Below are 20,241 nucleotides of genomic sequence, written 5' to 3' on the forward strand. Positions count from 1 at the left end.
CAGCACCACATACAAATAAATAAATAAATAAATAAATAAATAAATAAAGTCCATTGACAACTAAAAAGATTTTTTAAAAAGTAATGGCTACAATTTAAAAGTTGATTTCAATTAAAAAACAAAACAAACAAACCAGAGCCTGAAGAAATAGTTCACTGGTAGAGTGCTTGTCTTAGCATATGTGAAGCCCTGGGTTTGATCCCTAGTGCCACAAACCAACCAACTAACAAACCAAAATAGCAGACAATACTAAGTGTTACCAACAACATGGAACTTTGGAAAATGCCTGACAATTTCTTAAAAAGTTATACATAACCTCAATATGTATCACATACGAAGTTTATTTCTAATTTTCTTCTATTAAAGCTTAGCTTTATTCAATATATTTTATTTATTCTTGTGGTGCTGGCAACTGAACCCAGGGCCTTGTGCATACTAGGGTTAGCTCTATTACTGAGTCACACCCCAAGTCTGAAACTCACTTTTTTAGATTTCACATGAGTGAAATTATGTAGTACTTATTTTTCTGTGCCTGGATTACTTCACTTAAGGTATGATCTGCGGTTTCATCCATGTTGTCATAAATGACAGGATCTTATTCTTTTTATCAATGAACAGAATTTCCCTGTGTTTATGTACCACATATTCTTTATCCATGCATCAGTTGATCAACACTTAGGTTATTTCCATTTCTTGGCTATAGTGAATAATTCTGCTAAAAATATGGGAGTGCAGATGCCTCTTCGACATACCGATTTTATTTCCTTTGGATATATACACAGTAGTGTGCTGGCTATATTTTTATTATACTACCAATATGGTCATTCAGTTTGAATTTTTGAGGAACTTTCACAGTGTTTTTCATAATGGTCATATTCATTTACATTCCCATCAATAGGGTGCAAGTTTCTTTTTCTACCATCCTCACCAATACTTGTTATGCTTTGGCTTTCTGAATTTTTAAATTTTTTCTTTAATTTGTGCTTTTTAGTTATACATGACAGTAGAATGTATTTTGACATATTATACATACATGGAGTACAACTTCCTATATGATGTGGTTACACTGGTCCTGCACTCATACATGAATATAGGAAAGTTATACCTGATTTATTCTACTGTCTTTCCTATTCCCATCCCCCACCCTTTCTTCATTCCCCTTTGTCTAATTCAATGAACTTCTATTCTCCCTCCCACAGCTTATTGTGTGTTGGCATTCACCTATTGGAAAGAACATTTGGCCTTTGTTTTTTTGGGTTGGCTTATTTCACAATATGACAGTCTCTAGTTCCATCCATTTGCTGGTGAATGCCATAATTTCATTCCTCTTTATGACTGAGTAATATTCCATTGTGTATATATACCACATTTTCTTTATCCATTCATCTGTTGAAGGGCACCTAGGTTGGTTCCATAGTTTAGCTATTGTGAATTGAGCTGCTATAAACATTGATATGGCCATGGCTTCCTGATTTTTTTTTAATTTAATTTTTTTAGTTGTGGTGCTGAGGATTGAACCCAGTGCCTCATGCATGCTAGGGAAATGCTCTACCATTGAGCCACAATTGCAGCCCTGCTTTCTGATTCTTAATGGAGGTGATAACTCATTGTGCTTTGGATTACATTTTGCTGATGATTAGAGATGTTGAACTTTTTAAAATATACCTCTTGGCCATTTGTATTTCTTTATAGAAACTTTATTCATAATCATCACAAGCTGTAACAACCTAAATGTTCCTGAACTTGGAAATATATCTGTACATTTCTTACTTGGGTTATCTGGTTTTCTGTTACTGAGTTTTTGGAGTTCCTTACATAGTTTGTATATTAACTCCTTATCAGAAGTACAGTTTACAAATATTTTCTCCCATTCTGTAAGTTGTCTCATTATCCAGTTTTTTTTTCTTTGCTACACAGAAGCTTTTGTTTGACATAATACCACTTGGTCTATTTTCGCTTTTGCTTCCTATGCTTTTTGGATCTTATCCAAAGACTACTTGCCCATTACGTTGTCCTGAAGCATTTACCATTTTCTTCTAGTAGAGTTTCATAGTTTCAGATTTTACATTTAAGTCTTTTTTTTTTTTTCCTTCTGTGCTAGGAATTTAACCCAGGGTCTGGCACATGCAAAGCACACATTGAACCACTGCATTACACTCCTAAGCCCTCACACTTAAGACTTCAATCCATTTGAGTTGATTTTTATAACTGGTTAAGAGACAGGGGTCTACTTTCATTCTTGTGCACATGAATATCCTATTTCCCTAGCACCATGTATTGAGATGACTGTCCTATATCCAAAGCATACCCTTAGTACTTTGTTGAAAATAAGTTGGCTGTTGCTATTATGGGTTTACTTTCAGAGTCTCTATTCTGTTCCGCTGATCTATGTGTCTGTTTTAATACCAGTGCCATGGCCATGGTATTTTGAAGTCAGGTAGTACAATGTCTCCTGCTTTGTTCTGTTTTTTTTTTTTTTTTTTGCTCAAGATGGCTTTGGCTATTTGGAGGTTTTGTGTTCCATACAAATTCAAGGATTTTTTTCCTAGTTTTGTTAAGAATGTCCCTGGTATTTTGATAGGTATTACATTTAATCTGTAGATTTGTATGGGTAGTATGGACATTTTTAACAATATTGACTTTTCCAATCCATGGCACCTTTACATTTTTTGTGTCTCAATTTCATTCATCACTTTTATAGTTCTCATACTAGAGATCTTTTAAATTTATCCCTGGGTGTTTTATATTTTGTAGTTCTTGTAAATGGGACTGCTTTCTTGACTTCTAGTTCAGATGATTTAACTACTAGTGTATAAAAAAGCTATCAGTTTTTTTCCATATTTTTATTGGTGCATTATACTTGTACATGTTTGTACATGAACAATATAATTTGGCCGATATCATTTCCCAGTGTTTTCCCCTTTCCCTGCCTTCTTCCCTCCCACTGGAAAGAACCATCAGTTTTTTTAAAAAATATTTCTGTTGTCAATGGATTTTTATTTTTTATTTACTTATATGTGGTGCTGAGAATTGAACCCAGTTCCTCACACATATGAGGCTTTGCTAAATTCATTGCTTAGCTTAGTCTGAAGAGTTTTTTTTTTTTTTTTTTTTGGTGCGGTCTTTGAGGTTTTCTATAAGGTCATGCTTTTTGCAACCAGTGACAATTCTGCTTTTTCTTTCCAATTTGGATACCCTTTCTTTTTCTTGCCTGATTGCTCTATAGCATTTCTATTACAATGATGAAGAGGTAAAAGTTGGTATTCTTATCTTAGAGAAAAAGCTTTCAGCTTATCTCCATTCAGTATTTTGCTAGATGCTGGCTTATTACATATGGTCTTTATTATGTTGAGGTACATTCCTTCTATACCATATTTGTTAAAGAGCTCTTACTGTGAATGGATGTTGAACTTCATCAAATATGTTTTCTGCATCTATTCTGCAGATGATCATGTATTTTTTACCTTCATCTGGTTAATGTGTTCTATCATATTTATCGAACTGCATGTTGCATTATCCTATATCCCTGGGGTAATCTTTTAAAATGTGCTGTTAGATTCCATTTGCTAGTATTTTGTTGAGGATTTTTGCATGTGTGTTCATTCAGGATACTGGTCTGTAGTTTTTGTTGTTGAATTCTCATCCTTGTTTGGTTTTGGTATCAGGGTAGTGCTGGCCTTGTAGAATGAATTTGGAATAATTCCCTCCTCTCCAATGTTTTGGAATAATTTAAGAATTGGTATTAGTTCATCTTTAAATGTTTGGTAGAAAATGCAACAGTGAAGCCATCTGGTCCTTTTTTTTTTTTTTTTTTTTTTTTTTTTTGCAGAGATGGGGACTGAGGTTAGGGTCACTTTACCACCACGCTACATCCCGTCCTTTTATTTTTTCAACTTTTGATACAGATTCTCATTCAGTTGCTGAGGCTGGGCTTGAACTTGTTATCCTTCAGCCTCAGACTCCAGAGTCACTAGAATAAATAGGTATGTGCCCTGGTGATCCTGGGCTTTTCTTGACAGACTTTTTAATTATTGATTTGTTACTTGTTATAGGTTTGTTCAGCCTTTCTATTTTTCCAGAATGCAATTGTGGTTGTACATGTACAGGAATTTGCCCATTTTTTCTAGGTTATCAAATATGTTGGCCTATAGTTGTTTAATATAATCTGTAATGATGCGTGGCATTTCTATGGTGTGTATTGTAAAGTCTCCTTTTTCATCTCTAATGTTTAGTCTTCTCTTTATCTTAATCTAGGTAAGGGTTTGTCAGTTTTGTTTTTCAAATGAACTAGTTCTTCATTTATTGATATTTCTTTTCTTTTTTTACTTTATTTCATTTGCTTCTGACCAGATCTTTATTATCTACTTGCTTCTACTAATTTTGGGTTTGGTTTGTTCTTGTTTTTCTAGTCCCTTGAGATGCTGCTTGAGTTCCTTGAGATCTTTCTGCTTTTTTTTTGGTGGTACTGGGGATTGAACCCAGGGCCTTAGTGCTTGCAAGGCAAGCACTCTACCAACTGAGGTATATTCCCAGCCCTTTTCTGCTTTTTTAATATTTCTTTTAGTTGTAAATGGACACAATACCTTTATTTATTTATTTATTTTTTGCAGTGCTAAGGACCAAATCCAGTGCCTCACATGTGCTAGGCAAGCCACAATTCTAGCCCTCTTTCTGCTTTTTTGATGCAGGTGTTTACTATTATAAATTTCCCTTTTGGTATTTATTGCATTTGCTGTATTCCATTGGCTTTTCCATCTTTTTTTTTTTTTTTTTTTTTTTGCGGTGCTGGGAATCGAACCCAGGGCCCTGTGCTTGTAAGGCAAGCACCATAGGCTTTTTAGTGTACTGTTTCAGTTCTCATTTGTTTCAAAATTTCCTTCTTTATTCTTAGTCCATTGGTTGCTGAAGAGTAAGTTGTTTGTTTGTTATTAATTTCTTCTCTCTTTTTTTCCTTCTTCTTCTTCTTCTTTTTTTTTTTTTTTTTGGGTGGTGGTGCTGGGGATTGAACCCAGGGCCTTGTGCAGGCTAAGAAAGCACTCTACTCTGAGCGATACTGCCATCCCTAACATCTTTCTATTAGAAGAACACCTTGTAGCATTTTTTTTAGGACAGTTGTGGCAGAGATATATTTTTCTTCGAATTTCAGAATATCTTTATCTCTCCTTCATTTCTTAACTAAGTTTTGCCAGGTATTCTTGCTTGGCAGTTTTCATCCTTCACTACTGTGAAATCTCACATCACTTTCTGTTGCCTGTAAGATTTTTGTCAAGGAGTCTGCTGTCAGGTGAACTGGGACTTTCGTATGTATTTGTTTCTTCCTCTCTTGAGAATCTTCTTTGTGTTTTCCCTGTAAGAACTTGATGTATCTTGGTGTAGACTTTGTTAAATCTGACTGATCTTTGACCTTCTGTTTTTATGCTATTTTTCAATGTATGTATGTCAAAATACATTTTAACGTTATGTATATCTAAAAACAAAAATTTTAAAAATGTACTTAGTGTATTAATATAGCATTAATAAATATAAAATATATGCACGTATCTACATACATATATTTGATGTGCATGCTTAAAAAATATTTATGATGGAGTATATGATCAAAAAGTTTGGAGATCCACTTACACTAAAAATTTCTTTTGTGAAAATTTCCTGGACTGACAAAGAAAATTTTATTTAGAGCTTCTTTTTAGGTATAGATTTTTATACTTCAAACCCAAATCCCCAAACATGAGAAGTCCCTTTTTTCATTTTAAATATACACATATATTTTATTTCAAAAAGCACAAGAACATTATACAAGTTTTAAATTTACATTTTTGCAATAAAAGATATCAATATATGTATTATTTGTATAACTTCATCATGGATGGAATTTGAATCAGTGGTATAAACATGTTGCAGTCACTAAATATAGAACATCACAGTGAACCAAAATGCATAGTTGTTATGAAATGACAAATGACCACTAGAAGGTGAACTCACAGCCCATACACCAACATAATAAATTAATTATACAGATATATGCTTTTCTTCACGGTATCATTAAAATTCTTACCAACCCCTCACCAAACATTAGAAAAACACAGTTCTGAAGCCATTCTGAACCAATTCCTTCACGTACTACACTAAAGAAAATAAAGTGACTTGGTTGCTTGCTTGTAAGTAAACTTCATAAGCATAATTAAATTGTTTGCAATGATGAAGGCAAACTACTAGGACATTTGAATAGCACTAAAAATCCCTTGGGCTGGGGGCAGCACTGAGACATCTACAGTGCAGAGATCTCAATCTCATTGGGCAGAACTCAATAAGAAATGGGTTCTTTGGCAGTAAAGGTTGGCTGGCCGACTGTCCATGGTTGTCCCAGAGACAGTCCCTCCGGGCAGCTTGATCGTTTAACTCTAGGATTTATGAAGTGAGTATAAAAAGACCAGAAATAATGTCAGTTTATCCTTGCTAAATGGAAGCCAATTAGGGCAGAAGTCAGTATCTTCTGTTGTTTATACTAACCCACATTTCACAGTCAAATAATCAATCCAACAAAATTATATAAGAAACTGAGGGAAATGTTCAATTTGTAATCATACTGGCAAATGTGACAAACTGAGAACTGAATTTTTGCATTCTCACCTGTTACTTGTTACAAATTATTCATTAGAGAGGCATCGATTTCCTGATACCTTCCAAATTGAAATTATCCAAGTAGAAAATCATGATTGTAATTCTGAAGCCTACTCATGCCAATCCCTTACTGCAAAATTCACTTTTCTTTAAGTAAAAATAACAAAAAATCTAGCCCCAAATGTGCACCACTGATCACTTAGCAAATATATCTTTACTTGCTTGCCTTTGCTGAGCAAAGAAGGTAGGAAAACATTTATACACAAACATGACAGCAGTAACCATGGGCAATAAAAGATGCAATCTTTGAAAGCATCATTCAAACTGATAACATTACCAGAGACAACAGAATTTAAAATGGAAAGTTTCATTTTATATTTGTCTGCTGTTTTATATCACAACTTCTTGATATAAAAAGTTAAAGCCAAGAACCAAAAAGTCTATGCACAAATTTGGGAGAGCTCTATTATTTATAAACAAGATGGCTCAACCACAGCAAAACAGGACACAGACCACTGATCACATGGCTTGTTTGTAGTTATAAAATCAGAGTTTATGAAAAGGTTGCACACAGATAATAAATTAAGGATCTGTCTTTTACAAAGACACAGAGGATGGCAGAATTGGGCTTAAATCTGATTGTTGTAATTTACAGTTGTTATGCTTCATTCATTGGGGGGGATTTTCTTACCCTCATTCTACAAATAGTTTATATCAGAACTATAACAGGTTTCTGAAAGTCAAATATGATGGTGCCAATCAAAAGATAAGAGATCTCACTGTAGAAACTTGACTTTGGAAAATGCAAAGCATAACATAAACTCAACAAAGCTATTTGTAGTCAGAGGTGAGGATTTCAGGCTCTGTAGCATTAGGAACAAATAACAAATATGTTATCCTAACTTTTTGAGGTCTACAGAGGGAAAGATACTTTTCCATACTGGCAGAATTTGCACTCTGTACAAAAAAGATTTAGATTGATTTCTGGCTAAAGCAGCTGGTGGCACATTAAAGATATTTCCTTGAAGGGGAAATAATGAAGTTTACTTTTTTGAAATCTTTCTTAATGGAAAAACACTGAATGTTTTCTGCAACTCCTCTTTAGTTTCAAGAAGAACATCATGGATTATTAGAATCATGTCAGTGATTCAACACTAGCTGACTATTTGAGAAAACACCAAATACAAAACTGCAGAAGAGTTAACCAACATATAAAAATGTCCATAACTGCTTGATATGACTTCATCTACCAGGTGGATAAAATGATATGAAGTAGGACAGATTATGAAGGAAAATGAGTTTCCTGAAAATATTAGCAGAATCAGACACTTGGGGTGAACAAGCATTTCTTTAGTGTTGTAGAACATAAAACAGATTAGTCTATGTCCTTTTCCCCCTTGAAGTGTATTTGCTAATTGAAAGCAATACACCATTAAGAAAATTCTTACTGATATACATGAATCTGGACATGGAGCAAAAGACCCTCCAATACTTCCCCAGCCCTCAGAAAGATCTCTGTAATTTAAAATCAGTCTTTATTACTGTTGTTATTCGTGATTGTCTTGAGGCAGAGTTGGAGCTCACAGTAATTGCCAGTTGAATCCAAATAACATCTGATTAGTTTCCTGGCTTCTAGCAATCTCTTCTATAATGCAGTGTTGTTGCCAGACCAAATGGAGCTTCCTATACCGTTCACGAGATAAATGAAGAGGGTTGCCTCTCCTTCAGGGGAAAACAAAACAAAACAAAACATGTAAGTTTTTTTTTTTTTTTTTTTTTTTTTTTTTTTTTAGATGATGATGAACCTTTATTTTATTCATTTATTTTTATGTGGTGCTGGGAATTGAACCCAGTGCCTGACACATGCTAGGCAAGTGCTCTACCATTGAGCTACAACCCCAGCCCCAAAACATGTAAGTTTGAATCAAATAACAGTAACATCTTTTTTGTTTAAATTAGTATGCACTCTTGACATGATTCTGGAACTGAGAGGCACCACCAGGAAAGGTTTAAAAGAGATATCACTTCACTGTTGCGCTAAGAACTTGATATAGTACTTTGTCAGAAATTTACTCCTTGATTATTCAGGAAATAGGTCAAGGAAAACAGACATAATAGGACCTAATTTAAGTTCCAGTGAGATTTACAACTTGAAGTTATTTCTGGTCAGTTAGCCTCAATGGAGCTCTAATGGCTTCCTGACTTCTAACAGCTTATTCAGCTTCAACTTATGATCCTTACAAAGCACACGATGGGGTCTGAGGCAAACACTAATTTCTCAGGTTACATTCTTCTACTCAGAAATATTTGGTTACAATTATCCTTATGATACAAAGCACCTTATGGTGCTAAGCAAATATTTATCTTTTTTGAGATGGAGGTCCTGCTATGTTGCCTAAGCTGACCTCGAATTCCTGGGTTCAACTGATCCTATTGTTGGAGTCTCCCAAGTAGCTGGGACAAAAGGTGCATGACACCACGTCTGGCTTAGGAAATAGTCAAATAAAATCCCCTTCAATTCTAGAGGTGCACAGTTTGTAACACTGTGTAACACCTAATCCAAAATGACTAAAATTTGGAATTGCCAATAATGGAGAACTAGAAGATCCTCATTCCTTGAAGCATTCCGGTGCCTCAGTTGGCTACTAAACTGCTTAATTAATTTTAAAATTTGGCTGCTTTGTATCTTTCTGGAACTCAGTCATTAACTTTTTTTTTTGCATAGACAACCGCTTAATATTTAATTTCAAGTTAAAGTAGGTAGGAATGATTCATATTTTCTAAATTAGGGAATTAAAAATGAATAGGAGTAGATTTTTAAAATCTGTGTGTGAATGATAGCATTATAGGTTATTTACATTTTTCTTCTATTTCCACAATTTCCAAATAGTTTTTACAGTGAGTTGACTTATTTCATCAATTAACTAATAATCACTTTATGCCTACTATGTACTCAGTTTTATGTTATGCACATATCTAAGTGATGTTTACTGTTAGAAAATATAAAACTAGTGAAACCCAGATTTTCTTTTTTTTTGTTGTTGTTGCTCTTCTTTTTTTTTTTAATTTTTAATTTTAATTAAAAATCATAAATTTACATAGGGCAATGTTGTTTGATTCATTTTGTTATTCCCCCCCTCCCCCACCACCACTCAGATCATTCAGTGTTTTTCTCCCTAAATCTAAAGTCAGGGCAAATGCTGTCACAATAAAAATTTCTGTATGGTCAAATAAGTCCCAAGCTTATTCATTCTAAGTAATATTTAAAAAGAACAAAATTGTGATGCTGGGGATGTAGCTCAGTGGTAATGTGCTTGCCTAGCATGGGCAAAGCCCTGGGTTCAATCCCTAGTACCAAAAAAGGAAGAAAAGAAAAATAAAAGAATAAAATCTTAGTTAAAATTAAAAAGAAATAGCTTACTGTTAGGGAATTTAATCTTTATGTAATTTTGAGACTGTTAAAGTGGCCTTTACCTTCTCATTCTAGTAAGTTATAAATAGGACCCCATAAATAGGACCTTCTGGGGAAGAACACAGAAAAGTTCAGGATTCTGCTAGGCATGGTGGCACATGCCTGCAATTCCAGCAGTTCTGCATGGGAAGCTGAGGCAGGAGAATCGGAAGTTCAAAGTTAGCCTCAGCAACTTAGTGATGCCCTAAGCAATTCAGCAAGACCCTGTCTCTAAATATAACAAAACAAAACAAAACAAAACAAAACAAAACAAAAAAAGAGCTAGAAGATGTGGCTCAGTGGTTAAATGTCCCTGGGTTTGATCCCTGGTACCACAAAACAACAACAACAAGAAAAGTTCAGGATTCTAAGTTTTCTGATACTCACAAGCAAAGAAGGCTGATACTACTGGCCAATGAAAAGCTTCAAATGTTGTAATGGAAACAATGAATATTCACTCTGAACCAAATTGTCTCACTGGACACTACAAATTTCTTTCTTTTATATACCAAGGCCATACCTTCTAAGTAATTAGAAAGAAAGGTTGGTTAAAGAAAATAGAACATGCGGGCTGGGATTGTTGCTCAGTGGTAAAGCGCTTCCCTTGCATGCATGAGTCACTGGGTTCAATCCTTAGCATCACATAAAAATAAATAAATAAAACAAAGGTATTGTGTTCATATATAACTAAAAATATTTAAAAAAAGAAAAGAAAACACACAACATTAGAATGTCTTTAATAGCTGGAGAAGTGTTATCTTCAAATGAGGAATGTACAAAATTATTGAAAATTATGTTTAAACAATGAGTTACCATCCACATACAGTAATGTGACTAAATTAAAAAAAAAAAAATTATACAAGAGAAGTGATTGAAGCCTTCCTATTGAAAGAGAAATTCTTACTTCAGTCCAGGGTCTGTTTCTCCATATTCATCCAAGTAAGGGGCTGGATAGGCACACCCTCTGGCTTTTCCTTCAACCAGGACCACTCTGCATTCTCTGATTCTGAAACACAAAACAACCAACAGGAAACACTGTTAAATTCATATGTACAAATGTTAGGCACTGTACGAAAGTTAATCCAGAGTAAAGACATAACTGGTATCTGTAAGGAATTCACTATAAAGACAATATAAACACAGATGAATAGACTACATTGTGTTTTCTTTAAATAAAAGAGAACAAACATTACTATTTTTAGAAAATAAAATAGCCCTTAGCCAAAGGTGGCTATTCAAAAAACAAACAAACAAACAAAAAATTACTATTTTTTCTTGAAGCAACAGAAAAAGATCTGTGGGAAATGGGACCACAATACTGGCTGGATATACTGAAGAAAGGAAGGAGGCTGTCCTACTTGAGCCACAGAAAATGGTAGCTGGGGTGTTCCTGTTCTGCTTCCTAACCCACAAACTGAGGAGTGGGGGTGGGAACAGCTTAACAGAACAGAACCACAATTTCTAATCTTATAGCTGAAGGTCAGTTATAATGTCAACTAGGTCAGTATAAAGACACTTCTGGTTAGAGCCAATCTCTAGCAGTGCAGATTATATAAAGAACCAATGTCAGATAGACTTGGGACTCTTGTAACAAAGGAATGAATAAGTACTACAAAGAGAAATTATTAAATGGGGAGAATGGAAAGCAAAAGCATACATATCAACTTTGAATTTTATTTCTTTCAGGCAATCTATGCTCTTATAAATAAATATTACTACTGTTCAATTCAATCTTTTGCTGAAAAACTAGGAGAAATGCTAGGTTGACACAAGAAGTGAAGAAAAATGAAAACATTCAGAGGACCACCAGAAGTAACAATTTATATTTATTTTTTAAATGGAAGTTTCATGACTCCAAGTTTTTTCATTACACCTGAATATTACACATACGAGAGCATTATAAAAAGTCTCTCCTATTTAAGATTTTCTGTAAATCATGGAAATGTATGAAGAGAATGCTACTTTTTAAACTACTTATTCTACGGTTCTTCTTAAATACAACTTCATATGAATAAAAGGTTTATGCTCTAACTTCTTCTTTTCCATTTTTTGGGTACAAGGAGTGAACCCAGGGGCACTTAACCACTGAGCAACAACCTCCCCTACTTTGGTATATTTTATGTAGAGACTGGGTCTCACTGAGTTGCTTGAGTTTGCTAATTTGCTGAGGCTGGCTTTGAACTCCCAATTCTCCTGCCTCAGCCTCCCGAGCCACTGTTATGCTCTAACTTCTGATCAATCATTTACTATTAGCATACTGTCCCATGTAATGACCTCTAGATTGGATCCACATTTCCCTAAGCTCCTTATCAAACTTCCAGATCATTCATTACTCACTTTAAGAAAATGCAGACTCCTGCTCCACAGTGAAGTGCATGAAAAATGCAAGCTCCAACCTCTTCCCCATTCACAATTTCTTGGCAACAAATGTTCTGAGAACATAGTATGGCCCCACAGAAAAGACAGAGGACAGGGTGCTTTCGTTCATCATCTGCAGATCGTGGACACCTGAAAAGGAAAGATAACAATCAAAGTGGCAGAAAAACAAAACAAAAAAAGCACCATGTATTAGTTAGCAATGAAGCATGTTTCCATACTTGCCTCTTTCTAGCAAGGAAAGATCTTAACAATGGAATATTTAATTAGGTGATTCCTCTTTAATAGCTCTCCACTAAGAGAACTTGAAAATACTGTGATTTGGTTAAGGATGTAGCTCAGTGTAGAGTATGTGCTTAGCATGTGTGAGATCCTGGGCTTTACCCTAGAACTAATAAACAAACCTTCTGATTAATCCATAGTAAGCAAATCTATTATTAAATAGATGGTATCCTGATAATTCACATAATAATTTAGTGATTAAATATGCCTTGACGTTTACAGAATCTAGTAGTCATTTATTAGTCAGCTGCCTGTATTATGCTGGGCCTCCAATGTTGAAGGAATATGATCTTGTAGGTACGTTATTATTTAAAGAAATGACATTTTACAGTAAGTGTCCAAAGACTTTCCTCTTTGAACCTTAGTGGATCTTCAGGGTTGAAATGGAAGATTATAGCCTCTGAGTTGATGCACTTTCCCATCTCAGTATCAGAGCAAGTCTTAAGAAGGAAAAAGTGACAACTGACTTGCTTGAACCAAGTAGTACTTTGAAACTTGACCATTTTACTTGGTGGTATGCTGGAGCCTTACTATAATGTTTCCTAAAAGGGAATAATGGCTATCTCTGAAATAAAGGAGTTTCCCTTACTCTATCTCTGCAGTATATGGACATAATGGGAAACATACATCAAGAATCCTTAATTTGGATAGTAAAAAATAAATACAACTAGAGGAGAGATTCAGCTAGAGTCTTAATAAACAGCACCAAAAGAATCTCCAATGGGTATTGACAGTTTTTTCTCTGATTCCCACTTTTTAAAGCAAGATAAGAAAACTGCCATCGCCTATACAGGAATACAGAACTGTCTGCACAGGCAATCCATTCTTGTCTCCTGAAGATGAGGGGGTGTTTTCATTTCTAGGAGGGTATCCCAGAATATATTTAAAACTCTTTTGAGATAAAGCTGAAATATTATTTCTGAATAAATAAATCTTATTCGGCATCTTATAAAGCAGGACGGCTGAGTCTAAGTTACTCGTCAACCACAGATGAAAAGGCAGGGGACTGGGGGAAGAAGAGATATGCCTAAAGGATATTAACTAAGCAGCATCCATCCAAGACAATGGAAACTGGTGATGGCAATAAAACTGGAAGAGATCATATGATTTATCGCCATTCTTTCTTTTTTTTGGGGGGGGTTGTGGGTACTGGGAATTGAACTCAGGGGCATTCAACCACTGAGCCATATCACCACCCCTATTTTGTATTTTATTTAGAGACAGGGTCTGAGTTGCTCAGTGCCTCACTGTTGCTGAGGTTGGCTTTGAACTCAAGATTCTCCTGCCTCAGTTTCCCAAGCTGCTGGGATTAAAGACTGCACCACTGTACCCAGCCTCCATTCTTTCTTGACACCAGTAAGTGGCAACATCATCCAGGAGCATCTTCACTGTGATTAAAGACTAACTCTTCTAAGATTCCCTCTAAGAGGAAATAATCTGATATCCTTGAACGCTTAGAAGATAGTATCTTTTGATAGGGTTTCTGTAGTAGCAATGCAACTCTAAGAATAGGAGAATCACTGGGGAATGATGTGTCAAGTTATATTACTATATTGTGTACATGTACAGATAACAACAAATCTCACCATTATGTACAACAATAGAGCACCAATAAAAATATCGGGGAAAAAAGGAGAATCACTGGATTTAGAGCTATGTGCAATCTTTTATTATCAAGTTTTTTTTTTTGAAGGATGAGAGTGAAGTGGCTCAACCATTCCTTTAGTTGGCCGACTAGCAAGGGAGTTATCAATTCTTTGTAACAGAGGCTGGAGTATAGGATACCCAAGCCCCTACTGGGACATTTAACCCCTTCTAGTTTCATACCACATAGCAATCAATATCAGTACATCATCAGTAAGACTCGAATAGACTGATTTTTCAGGCTGCGGAGATTCTTGTTATTTAATAACAAATTACTACTAGTTTCATGTCATCATTATCAATTTGGTTTGTGATAGGAAGTGATGTGATTCCACTGGAGTGTCCAAGATACATAACTGTATGTATAAAATTTTGGGTTGATTATTTTTAAAACATGATGCACTGTGATTCAGATATGAAATATTCACATTCCAATGCTTAAAGCAGATAGGAATATAATTTCTCTATTCAATCACAGACATCTCATTGGCAGTCACTGATTTTATGCTATTTAAATAATATCTTATTGAAAGGGAAATATAAGAAAATTAAAAATTTAAAAATATAAAAAAATTTCTCACTTTATAGGACATTATTACCATTTCTCTTATAAAATAACTAATAGGTAATTCATATATGATGTTACTAATGAGTATATTTTATTTTACTTCTCCTCAGTCTTTGTTATCTCCTCTTCTTTTTTCACTTGAAACAATCAATGAAAGGAGAGAAGAAAAAATAAAGTTTGAGGACCACTGCTTTAGGTTCTGACTAAGGTGGGAGAATGGCATGGCATGATGCCAAAAAAAGCTGAAGGGGATTTTCTTCTCTCCAAGATCCAAGCAGGCTTGACTCTGAGTCATTATGCTATTATCTGTTTTGCTGTTATGATCAGTTTCCATAAGATTTTTTTTAAAAGGGTTCTTACAACTTAATATAAAAATTTTGAGGAGTTCCAGAACATGGGGGGATAGGCAGCTCTAGGTATTGGTCCCTTTGATGAACCACCTATTGAACTAGGAAGAACTACCTGAATCTACTCTTTAGGGACTCAAGCCTAGCTGAATATTTGCAGCAACTAGGGGACTGGTACATTTTAGTATTTTGTGTAGCAGCTACCATCCCCTACCCACAGCCCCATGACAGGTAGTTTTGGGAATGGGAGCTTGTGTTTCTGGTGTGACTTGTTTGTGTCAGGGTGGGCCAAAGGAACTCTGTCCTACAGAAACTGGAACTACATGTTTGGATTTATCTGGTAGTTCACAGAGGGACAGACAAGCATGTGAAGAAATGAGATCTCACACATTGCTGATGAGAATGTAAAATGGTGCAGTCTCTGTGGAAAACAGTTTGACCATTCCTCAAAAAGTTAGATACCGAATTACCATATGACCTAGCAAATTCCAGTCCTAAGTATATACTCAAAAGAAATAAAAGCACACATCCATACAGAAACATGTACATGACTTTTCATAGCAACTTTATAAAAGTTGAAATGAGCAAACAACACCATTATAAAATATAATATGAATGCCCATCAATGGATTTAGGAATAAACAAACTAGGATATATATTATGATGGGATATTACTTAGCCAAAAAAGGAACAAACTATTGATACATGCTACAACCTGGATAAGCCATAAAAAAAATGTTGAATAAAAGAAGCTAAACAGACCTGTTTTCTTCTACATAAAATCATGATGAGTGGCCAAATTTTGTTTCTATGATTTTCTAGTTTGGAGTTTTAGTGTTTTTTGTTTGTTTGTTTGTTTGTTTGTTTGTTTTGTTTTCTCTAGATGATAAAATTTGAAGTATTTTCTCATACAAAAAATACTCAACTACAATTTCCCAAGATTTTATCATTAAAAGAAAGTGTACATATGGAAATATACATGCTTATTTCAATAAAATCAGTGTTAGAGAGAGAGAAAGATCGAGAAAGAAAGAAGCTAGAGCCAAAAGTTATATACTATAAGATTCCTCTTATATGATATATCCACAGTAGACAAATTCAGAGACATAAAGAAGATCACTGGTTACCAGGGAACAGGATACAAGAGGAATGGGAAGTGATTAGTAGGTATAAAGTATCTGGAGTGATGAAAAAGCTTTGAAATTAGACAGAGATGATAGGCATACAACATTGTGAATATACTAGAAGCCACTAAATTGCATACTTTATCATGATTAACTTTATGTTATTTGGATTTTACCTCAATTTTTAAAAATGACAATCACTTTTATGGAGGATGCTCAGTGGTCAATTTGAAAAAAGTTTGTTGCTGGTAGTACAGACTAAGGAAACTATTTAAAATATACATAAGTACATACATACACAAATGTGCACTTGTGCACACGTGTACACAGACATACCCAAACTCACACACATTCTTTCTCTCTCTCACCTGAAATGAGAAGCTTGATTTAGTAGGCAGCTGTAGTCATCAGGAAGCTCTATCAAACTATTTCTTTTTCTAGGGTACCTAGGAGGTAATTTAAAAGGCAATTTTATTTATGAGTAAATAAGCCCAGATAAAAAGTTGAGGAAGGAGGACTAGGGTTGTAACTCAGTGGAAGAGCATTTGCCTGGCACATGTAAGGCACTGGGTTTGATCCTCAGCATCACATACAAAGAAATTTAAAAAACAAAGGTACTGTGTCCATCTACAACTTTAAAAAAAAAAAAAAAAAAAAAAAAGCAACAACAACAACAAAAAAACCTAAAAATCTGACCAAGGCGATCAAAGGAAGAATATCTTTAAAATAATAAAAGGATTCAAAATTGCAATTTAGTAGTCTAGAATTCAACATCTTTCATCAGCTGGCTTTCTTTCTAAACTCAAGTTCCACTACTTCCTAAGACTAAATTGTTTGAGCCATATTTCTGAACTGTCTAGTAAGGGAACATAAAGTAATAGTTAAGAACACAGCAGTTGAAATTAGATACATCTGGTTATAAATCCTAATCAGATGAGGACTGAATATGTGTATGTATATACATATACTACACAGCCATAGATAACTTTGCTACAGTGTTATGTGCATAACTATATTGTAAATTACTCGTGACCAAAAGCTGTATGTACGTTTTAACTCTTTTAAGTCTCCCAGAGTATTTTAGTACCATGATGGGGAAACACATCTAAAAGGTACAAAATGACTTGAAATTAAGAAAAAAAAAAAAAATTATGTTAGATTACCAGTCCAAAAATATGTACTCATATTGCAAATTTTTCTTTTCCTCTGTATTCTGAGATCTTGTTTTTCTTAGTGAGATATGACTACTACTGGATCGAAGCACAGGAGCTAGATCTATTATCACCAACTTACAAAAGCTGGGTTACAAGGGAAAAAGGCATATGCACATTTACGCTGGAGTTGAAAGGAGTTCAGGGATGAGAGTAGATAAGAAACAGAGGAGACAAATGTACATTGTCTCATAATCTCTGTTTAATACATTAAAAAATGGTACTTAAAGTTTGGGATCAATTCCTCTGCTTGTTTATTCTAGTGATTCAATTAAAATAAAAATTAGACATTACCTAATACAAGCCAGACTGACCCTGGAAGAAATACAAAGAAGACAAACATGCAGCTCTCACCTTGTTTACTATTTAGTGATATAGGGTGCTGGCGGGTATACGTGAGCACATATTAGGACAGGTTTCATGAAGAAGGTGGCATCTATTTGATGTGGTACTTGTGGAAGTAGTTTTTCTTTTCTTTTTTTTTTTTTTTTTTGATACCAGGGATTGAACTCCAGGGGCACTGGACCACTGAGTCATATCCATAGCCCTATTTTGTAATTTATTGAGAGACAGGGTCTCACTGAATTGCTTAGGGCCACACTAAGTCGCTGAAGGTGGCTTTGAACTCGCAATCCTTCTGCCTCAGTCTTCAGAGCTGCTGGGATTATAGGCATGCACACCTGTGCCCAGCTAAGAAGTAGATTTTGATAGAGGCGTAACTTTAAGGGTGATAGGAGGCTTGAAGACATTAGTTTCTAACCATACAGACAGGAAAGGGGAGGAGGGAGACAGTTCTTTTATTTTTATTCTCAAAGAAAAAGAAGTAGAACCACTACTCTCTGATCTTACTATACCAGCAGCTCCAAGATGCCACCTCCTCTGCTTTTTGATAGGTATACACTAGCTTAAGGATGATTCACTTCATAAGAGCTGGCGGACTCTGACAATTTAAGAGGGAAAGAGTCATCAGTCCAAGAAAAAACAATTATAGAAAGAATCTGATTTCTGGCAAAGACTAAGCGATATACAGGTACTTATGTAGTGAGCAAGAATGAAAGGAGGCAGAATATGGCAATCCCTGTTGGTTCCCCTCTCACCCTGTGGGAGTTCTGTCTCTTCTCACTTGAATAAATCCTACTCTTAACAAACAAACAAACAAGGGTAGACACTAGGAAGCATACTCAACAAATCAATTACTATTACTTTGGGAAACATAACTTGTGGATTGAGGGAAGAGGCTTAAGTAGTAAAACCAACCTGATCACAGTGCTTTTCTGCTTCAAATAGCTCAGTAAGACAGAATCTGCACACCACCTATATGTGGAGCCAAGAGAAAAAAAATGAATGGATTACCACAGGTTCAGTGCAATATTCATCAATGAGCCATTCTCTCTTTGTGTGCCTTCTTTCCAGGTTCCTCCTCCTATGTTTACCTTACATCTTGCCCCTTGTCTTCTCCTTTTTTCCCCCTCCCCTTCTTATCAAGTTAATTTTCCTCCTCTGTTATGAAATCCTTTTTAAAAAGTTTTATCAATTAAGGTCTAACTAGAACAATAGAAACTATTGTCTTTAAAAAAGGGGAAATTTAATGAGAAGTGGTAATAAAAGTGATAGGGGCTGGGGACGTAGCTCAGTGCCTACTATACATGAGGTCCTAGGTTTAATCTCCAGACTCTCCTAAGAATTTACATTTTGGGTCGGGGCTACAGCTCAGTGGTTGAGTGCTTCCAAAGCATGAGTAAGCGCTGGGTTTAATCACCAGCAATGCCAAAAAGAAAAGAATAGAAAAGAAAAGAAAAGAAAAGATGGAAGGGCTGAGAAGCCAAATTTTTTTTTTTTTTTTTTTTTTTTTGCGATGTGAGAAGCCAATTTTAAAACGAAAAAAGCAAGGCAATCTAAGATCATTGCCCCACACCATGTTGGAGGAACAAAAGGGAACTGTTATAATACTGGAGGCCAGGGAGGTCACCAGTGGGTACTAGAATCACAGTAGGTTTGTTTGGTTGGAACTAGAGTCAGGGAAGAGTTGTACCAATGCCACGAATGCCCCACAAAGCAGACAGGCAACCTGAAGATCTTCCAAATGACCTTTCTTTTTTTTTTCTTCTTGGCCCCTAATATCCTGCTGTACCTTCCACTGGCTAAATCCAGGCAAAAAAAAGCTAATATGCATGACCTGCAAGGGTCATTCTCCTACACTACAGAGCAGAGAAGGATGGGGCAAGCAGGTCCAGGAATGACATAAAAAGCATAACTTTTTGTTTGGAAGTTTGAAAATTTAATATTTGATTAAACTAGCAAGTCCAAAACTTACCTATCCCATGAACTTAAATGAATACAACTACTGTGCTTATACTCAACACAAAGCATGATACTAATTTGTTAAAACAATTTTCATCACACTGGAGATCAGAATACCTCATGAGAAATGAAGAAGCAAAAAAAAAAAAAAAAAGAATCTAATACACTGAACTTAACATACAAGAAAAGTGGCAGGAGAGAGACAGAGGCTGACACTCCTGACCTAAGAATGAAGACACTGGTTAAAGAAAAGGGAGGAAGAAAAAGAAAAGTGAAGAGTCTGAAAAAAATCATCAGGGAAATGAGAATAACAGTG

General features: G+C 35.2%; 1 protein-coding gene across 1 annotated transcript in view; it reads right to left on the bottom strand.

Moving 5' to 3' along the window:
* Positions 1 to 5,739: 5,739 nt before the first annotated feature.
* UBR1 (ubiquitin protein ligase E3 component n-recognin 1) overlaps positions 5,740 to 20,241 on the bottom strand; it is a 159,800-nt gene continuing 145,298 nt past the window's right edge. Inside the window, exons 43-47 of the mRNA XM_079127740.1 lie at positions 18,882 to 18,938; positions 16,782 to 16,859; positions 12,410 to 12,580; positions 10,977 to 11,078; positions 5,740 to 8,343 (exon numbers count right to left, since the gene is read on the bottom strand). Of these exons, the coding sequence (XP_078983866.1) occupies positions 8,202 to 8,343; positions 10,977 to 11,078; positions 12,410 to 12,580; positions 16,782 to 16,859; positions 18,882 to 18,938 (550 nt within the window). The 3' untranslated portion in view covers positions 5,740 to 8,201. The remainder of the gene's footprint in view (positions 8,344 to 10,976; positions 11,079 to 12,409; positions 12,581 to 16,781; positions 16,860 to 18,881; positions 18,939 to 20,241) is intronic.

The sequence above is a fragment of the Sciurus vulgaris genome, assembly GCF_902686455.1.
Source record: "Sciurus vulgaris genome assembly, chromosome: 2".
Classification (NCBI taxonomy): Eukaryota; Metazoa; Chordata; class Mammalia; order Rodentia; family Sciuridae; genus Sciurus; species Sciurus vulgaris.